This window comes from Bactrocera latifrons, unplaced genomic scaffold (genome assembly GCF_001853355.1).
Source record: "Bactrocera latifrons isolate USDA-ARS-PBARC rearing strain unplaced genomic scaffold, ASM185335v1 scaffold_51, whole genome shotgun sequence".
NCBI lineage: Eukaryota > Metazoa > Arthropoda > Insecta > Diptera > Tephritidae > Bactrocera > Bactrocera latifrons.
Genome location: NW_017537168.1, coordinates 1,158,356 through 1,166,263, shown reverse-complemented (window position 1 = coordinate 1,166,263; position 7,908 = coordinate 1,158,356). Strand labels below are relative to the sequence as shown.

The 7,908-nt window shown below is 33.0% G+C and overlaps 1 protein-coding gene across 9 annotated transcripts in view; it reads left to right on the top strand.

The window, feature by feature from the left end:
• LOC108973961 (uncharacterized protein CG43867) overlaps positions 1 to 4,373 on the top strand; it is a 257,468-nt gene extending 253,095 nt beyond the window's left edge. For 6 of the 9 annotated variants that reach the window (XM_018941520.1, XM_018941519.1, XM_018941514.1 and 3 more), the window contains 3 exons: positions 1,224 to 1,319; positions 1,522 to 1,863; positions 2,129 to 4,373. In XM_018941520.1, the coding sequence (XP_018797065.1) occupies positions 1,224 to 1,319; positions 1,522 to 1,863; positions 2,129 to 3,430 (1,740 nt within the window). In that variant the 3' untranslated portion in view covers positions 3,431 to 4,373. The remainder of the gene's footprint in view (positions 1 to 1,223; positions 1,320 to 1,521; positions 1,864 to 2,128) is intronic. The other 3 variants (XM_018941521.1, XM_018941518.1, XM_018941517.1) reach the window with 1 other exon arrangement.
• Positions 4,374 to 7,908: the final 3,535 nt, after the last annotated feature.

Genomic DNA, 7,908 nt, shown 5'->3' with positions numbered 1-7,908 from the left:
AAAACAAAAATTTTTCAATTTTCATTTTCAAATTCTTATCTAATTTTAATTYAAATTCTTTAGAAATTCTTAAACAAAAAAAATATTGTTTTTTATGTATTAAATTACATTTTTTTTTGGAAATCCCCAACAAAATGTTATCTCAAAGTTAGCTACAGGGTTTTGAAAATTTAAACGAATATTTTAATTAAAAAAATTGGTATAGTTTTTTTTTGTTTTTTAATATTTTCTGAAATAATAAAACAATGTTATGTGTATAAATTTACCTTTTTTGATATTTTTTCGAAATTTTAATTTTTTTGATTTTTTCAAACTCATAATTCTTTTGGCTCACAGCATTGCTAACACAGGCTTGTTGACAGTTTTTAGAGTTCGAATTCAATTTATTTTTTTTTTTTTTGGGAATAAAAAATATATAACAATAAAAAGCACATAGAGTTCGATGTTCAAACAACAAAAAAATTAAAAATGGAATTTAATTTTCTATTTCAATTTAATTTTTTTTACAATAATTTTTGCAAAAATGATAGCATAGAGGAGTTAATTTAAAATGCCAATAGGAGGCACTTCATTACCTAGTTTAGAAAATTAGTAAAATATTTATTTCATAAAAAGGCAATTTTATAAAAAAGAAAAAGGAATCATACAAAAAATTTGAAAATTACTATGGACATATGTATATAATTTTTGTAATCAAAATTTTAGTGAAAATTTAAAATACATAGTACATTTAGTACTATGTGTACTAATAGTAGATTTGTAAATTTTTCGCTTATTTTAGAATAAGCTTGTTTAATAAAGGGTTTTACAACAAAAAACTACCCAAAATCCTCACATTAGCACAACACGTACTTCCAGTTATACACACATACATATTTACATGCGTAATTATATGTTTAGAAAATATCTACGAAATTTTAATCGAAATTTGTAACGCTCCAACCAAACTCAATACCTTTTTCTCTCGCTCTCTCCGCTCTTTTGTTTTCTTCTTTTGTTGTTTCTTTGGTAAACGTATGTGCGCTAACATATGCCTCAATCCAAAACTCCAAAACCAAATTTGGTGACGCATCCCAACCCAAAAACGGCTAACAAACTAACTAAAACCCGCACTCGCCACTCGTCACTCGCTCGTTTATGTGTAACGAATGTGTGCAATCATAAACCAAACCAAAAATAAAAACAAAAAAACGGTATTCGAATTTGTAAATCGAAATTTACAGCAACTACTACTGTGCGCCACGCAGAGCCTCTTTACTTGTGATACACAGCAAGGTGGCGCCGCACAGGCCAACGGCAGTTCACCAACATCCATACAGGTATGGGGGGAAATTAATTTACTACTAACAAACTACATTAACTAAATGAACGAATTTTTGATTATGCAGAAATTTCCTCTTTCTTAAAATCGCATGCAATTTTTGAGCGCTCACCATTACCGCTCAATTGCACTCACAAAAATGCTCAAATTATATAAACTAACCTATTTCCTCTGTTTGTTTTTTTTTTCTAACAACACAGGCACCCGCTCCACCACCCATCATCGATTGCAAATCAAATCCACCCGCCTACTCGTTTGTCCAAGGCTGGCAGTTGCTCTCACTCGCCGTCTCGCTGTTTGTACCCAAATCGAGCCGTCTTCTATGGTATCTGAAGCTGCATCTCTCGCGTAATGCAGACACGAAAACTGAGACGGGTAAATATGCCGCGTATTGTGAGCGCGCATTGGAGCGTACATTGAAGAATGGCGGCCGCGAGACGAAGCCCTCTCGCATGGAAGTGCTGTCTATATTGCTGAAGAATCCATATCATCACTCACTGCCACACGCCATACCGGTGCACATGATGAACTCCACTTATCAGGTAAGTGAAATTTGTGCTGAGCGTCTAAAATTTTAGCAACGCTGTCATGTTCCTTTTTAAGCTACTTCCTTAAAATTTTCGTATTCAAAAATAAATCCAAACTTTTTAGAAAGAACAAAAATCTCCCCCCTTTTTACATTCTCCATACCGTTATAAGTCGAAAAAACCCCAAGTAACTTCGCATTTTCGGTTAGATTGGATTTGATCTTCTATTCATCCGTCAGCTTTTTAATGATGTCCTCTCTCTTTCAAACCATTTTTTCAGGTCGTCTCTTTCGACGGCTCGACTACAATTGAAGAGTTCCAAACTACACTCGCACAGGAGATTGGCACACGCGACGCCACCAATGGTTTCTGTCTCTTCAGCGACGATCCGATCGAAAAGGATCTCGAACACTATCTCGACCCGCTCGCTAAACTCTGCGACGTTATCTCAAAGTGGGAGACTGCTTTGCGCGAAAAAGGTTCTGGTAAATTCGAAAATACACGCGTCATACAATTGACCTACAAGAATCGTCTGTATTGGCGGCACACAGTCAAATTTGAAACGGACAAGGAACGTCTGCTATTTTGCTACCAAACAAATGCACAGATAGTGCAGGGGCGCTTTCCGTTGTCGCGCGATCTAGCGCTCGAGCTGGCTTCGCTGATGTCACAAATCGACATGGGCGACTACTCGCACGAGAAATCACGTGGCACGGGTAGTAATGTTGGCATCAAAGCGCTCGATAAATTCTATCCCTACCGCTATCGCGATGCGCTCAGTGCCGAGCAGCTGAAGGAGGTGCAAGAGCTGCTCATCTCGAAGTGGATGCTGCTCAAGGGACGCTCAACGCTCGACTGTGTGCGCATCTACTTGACATGCTGCCGCAAGTGGCCCTACTTTGGCGCCAGTCTTTTCCAAGCCAAACCGCGGCATTCCGATCAAGCCATGGCCTGGTTGGCCGTTTCCGAGGATGCGCTCAATGTCCTCGAGCTTAGCTCGATGACGCCAATGGCACGTTATCCCTACACCTCGGTGATGACTTTTGGCGGCTGTCAGGATGACTTCATGCTGGTCGTCTCCAACGAGGATACGCTGGCCACGTGCGGTACACAAGAGCAAAAGCTGCTCTTCGCTATGAGCAAACCAAAGATACTCGAAATAACGCTTCTAATCGCCGACTATATGAATGCTCTTGGCCACACCGTGCCCGGTACGCCACAAATGAATACGCTCACCCGCAATGGCTCACATCGTTCGCTACGTTCACGTCCCGCTGGCGGTGGCACTGGTACCGGCACCGGCACGGGCACAGGGCTCGCTGGTTGCGGCACCACCACAGCCGGCATGTCCACCAATGCGACCACAACGGCGCATAACACGCTCAACTCGCATGCCACGCACACGCTCAACTCAACACATTCACATACGCTGAGCTCGTCACACTACAGTGGCGGCGGTGGTGGCATCGGTGGTACACATGTCGGTAGTCATCAGGGTACCATGAGCTCATCACACGGACACACGCATCACCATCAGCCGGATATATTAAAGAGTACGCCCGATCATCAGCGCATCAAGTAGAGCAAACGTAAGTGTAAATAGACTAGTGTAGACATTAGGTGGTTATTTATTATTATTGCGCGCCAAAAAGTATGTTAAGTTTACGATTTAGGGATCAGTGAGCCAAGAGCGCTATTTTATAATCAGTTAAACTATTTCTATCAAGCCGAAGTAACTAGCCTACATCCCCCATTCGAGCTATCAAACTTTGCACGCCCAGGTTTCGATGGTAAATCAAAAAAACCGTATTTCGACTAAACGAAGCACATAATTGCCGCGAGGTAAAAAAAAAAACAAAATTTCTTCTCCGAAGTAAAAATTTATTTTCATATAGAAAGCACCAAAACTCTGCGAAGTTTTTGTGAAAAGAGGGCGATAGGTAACGCTTACAAAAAAAAAACAGCTTTTACTGACTTTAAATATTTATCTACATCCAAAGTGCTCCAAAAGCTTTGTGGAGCTTTTATAAAGCTTTTGAAGAAATAACGACATTTTCATTACTGGGCTCGGAAGTCTTCCAGTGCCAATGAAGTATTCCATTTAACCCTAAACGCTATAACGAAAAGTCCCAAAAGTTTTCAATCGTATCTAATTGTACATTATACTCGTAACTTTCTTCTTTTAATTTATGACGAAGCTATTAAAAATTATCATAGGTTATTTACGAAAGTAATGTCAAGAATCGAAAGTTGAACTGCTATGTTTCCTATTTATAAAACAATAACAAAAAAAGTTGAAGAAAAATGAAAAACACAAATTTTAAAAGGCTTTATAACGGTAGTTTGATGCTGCTAAAGCACTAGCAATTAAGATGGAAGCTTTTATGTATTATTTTTATGCATATGTATCCCTTCATATATTAGAAAAAAACGGCAACTTTAATAATTTATGAAAGCTCAGTAAAGCCCAGTACCCTTTCACTGGCTTTTACATTTCTTTAAAGCTTACAAAATAGTTGCGAACTGTCTTAAAACTAATTTTTCTCATGTTTTTTTATTCAAGTTTTTCCATTCTTAACGTTTAAATAGTTTTCGAAAGCTTTTGCGTAAAACAACTCTGCTATAAAAACTCATATATGTAGCTTTAAAGCTTGATTGATGTAAATTATAAGCCTGCCTTAAATTGTCCACAATTTGATTAAAAATGTATGTATTTAATATAAAAAGTGAATGGCAACTTTAAAAATTTTTCGAAGCTTCTGACATTTTATTGAAGGCGCGAATTTTACGTAAATGTAAACATTTGAATGTCTTTACACAACTTTAAAAAGCTTTTTGGAAACTAAACTAGTTTTTACGTAAAAAATCTGCCATAAATTTTTTTGTTAAAAACATAGTAATTTTAGAAAGTTTTTCCAAAGCTTTCAAGCTTGTATCTTTGCTTAAAAGCTTTGACAGAAATTGTTTCGTGTTACGTAAGTTTGATTTGAATGTTTTTAAGCCATTTTTTTAAAGCTTTTTAGTTTTGGAAAGCTTTTTCAGAGCTTTCGGCTTCAACAAAAGCTTTGTCTCTTTTGGGGTAAATTATTTGCTAATGACTGTATAATTTAATGTCTAGCTTTAGTTAGCTGCAAAGTACCGTTACCAAAGCTTACGAAATGTGAAATCAAAACGAATGTGAGTATAAATACAAGCAAAGACACATACAAATGTATATTTCATAGTTTTGTTGCACTCATTGTTATGCTGAAAGTCACAAATAGTATTTTTGCTTATTACTGGAAAGGAAATTTTCACTACAAATTTATTATACATACTTATATATTATATATTTGAACATATACACTAAATGTATTGTAAAATAAAACAAAATATTAATTATACTACATGCAAAACATAAAACATTGAATTGCTGAAAAGGTTGAAGAAAAATAGCGATTAAATTTTAGAACAAATAGTATTAGCTTAAAATAAAATAAGTAATTATTATTATTATTGTATATGTAACTGTTTGTATGACATTTTGTCCCGCTGCGTGACATGGCGATATATTTAGCTAACTGGCTTACACAAGTACTCATATTATATATTAAATATATATACATATACATATATATACAAAATAAATTTAAAATACTAAATTTAGCATTGTAAATAATTTATAGTAAACATTTAAACAAATGAAAATTGTATGTGTCGGAGTAATTTTTGTAAACATTTCCAAACTCGAATTTGTCTCTACATACACAAAAAGTAAAACATTACACAGAACAAAATCATATAATATAAGCGTTAGAAATCGAGCGAATTCGGATATTTACATATAGTACATACAAGCATACGAGCAATTAAATATTTGGCAAAAAAGAATTCACGAAAAAGTCACCTCAACACAATCTTTAACCCTTTAAGCTCACACGTGGTAATTTAAAAAATATTTATAATTTATTTTTCGACTATAAACAAAGAATTTTTTTTTAATTTTTTGGTCAGAAAATTAAATTAATTTAAACTTTTTTTGTAAAAATGGTTGGTGATAAAAAAAACTTCAAAATNATACAAATTTTAATAAATAAAATATAATAGTTGACGATTTTTTTAACTTCTTTGAGTCGATCACATCCTTTCCAATGTTGTTTATTGCAGGGACCAAAGCAGCTGGTTCTTAGGCGTGAGATATTATTCTATCATTTTCGCCAAATCAAAAGCTGAAGAGTATTTTCAAAATTGTGGTTCCTTAAAAAAATTCTTCAATAAATACATACATATTTAATAACCACTGATAGTGAAAAAACTATTAGTGGGAAATAGCCGTTACTGTCAAAGTCATTTAATACCTGTCTCTTATACACATCTGGTTTCCAGCTTCTATTGCTTATAATTTCATTATTACTCATCCGATTTGGATGATTGAGGTGTCAAATGAAAGCTTTGGGCTTGGCGCAATTAATGGAACATAATTTATTAATATTTTATGTGATGATCTATGTGATATTTATGAAATAAAAAGAGAAGAGTATTTATGCAACAAAAATGCAATAAAAGTAGTTAAAAGCAGCACGAAATATATGAGTCGATGAACATAATTCCTAGAAGAGATCTGCAGAGTGAACAGGCGTTATAAAAACCTTGCGATAATGCTGTAATTATGCAAGTTTTTAAAGCAAGCAGTTTTTAAGTATTTTTTGGGATTTTTGTTCTAAAAAATATGTCGAATGTCATACTTACGTATAAAATATATTTATTATCAACTTCTGGTTATTAAAAATTAATTGTTTTGATTAAAACAACCGGTTTATATTTTATACATCATTTTTTTATTATTTTAAACTGTTTTTAGTATTGTATATGTAATTTTTATATTAGAAACACAATTTTAGACGATATTCTTTTTTATTGACTTTATTTAATTAATTCAGGCTAATACATTTTACTTCATTTTATATTATTTTTTCTTTGCAATTTGAAATTTTTGAAAAACTTGAAAACAAAAAATAAAAATATTAAAATTGCCCGAAGTGTTTGTTTTCAATTAATAATTCATTTAATTAATTTGTTAATAGATCTATTTATATGCATAGATATACACATGTTTATAGTTTTTACTAATTAATTTTTGTTAAATTCTTATTAAATGCAATTTTCATATTAGTTTTTATAAAACTATGTTATATATAATATATCAAAGTATAGTGTAGTACCATAATATATATATATCTGTCTCTTATACACATCTAGATGTGTATAAGAGACAGTGTATACACTTATATATAAATGAACATTGTATAACGCCACTATATATATATATAATATATATATTATATTTGCTATATAAGTATGTATGTAGTCATAAAAAAATACTAAGAAATAAACGAACAACGCGTACTCCACTCGCAATTAATATAATATTATGTATTTATTATAATGTTTATTATAATTTTTTGTTTGTAAGTAGCAGGGCAATAAACCAAAATAAAACCAAAAAATAAATAAAAAGTATATTACATAAAAACCATAAACATTCTTATTATTATTTAAAGAAAACGGAAGGTAAGTAATTTTTCAAAAAATATAAATAAAAACAGTGCTGCAATATTGTTAACCGAAAAACATAGGGACTTAACCTCATTTCCTTTAAAAATTTAAAGCTTTTCCCCGTCTGACATGAATTACGTATTCAGAAGTGCTGAATTTCACACTTATTTGCATTTGAGAGGCTGCGCAAATACACAACCTTTCATATGGCACCTCAATCATCCAAATCGGATGAGTAATAATGAAATTATAAGCAATAGAAGCTGGAAACCCCACCCCCGACCCGCTTTTGGTAGTGAATCTCCACTGGCTGTTTTGAGCTGCGCTTTTGCAAAACTGACGCTCTCTTTTTATTATCTACTTTTTATACCATTAATTTCATTATCCTGAGCATTTTTCTGCATAGAATAACGCTTTCAGTTTTCTTTTTAAAATAACATATTAAAACATTGAAGTTTAGTAAACCAAAATGCCTGTCTCTTATACACATCTATATATACAAAATAAATTTAAAATATTAAATTT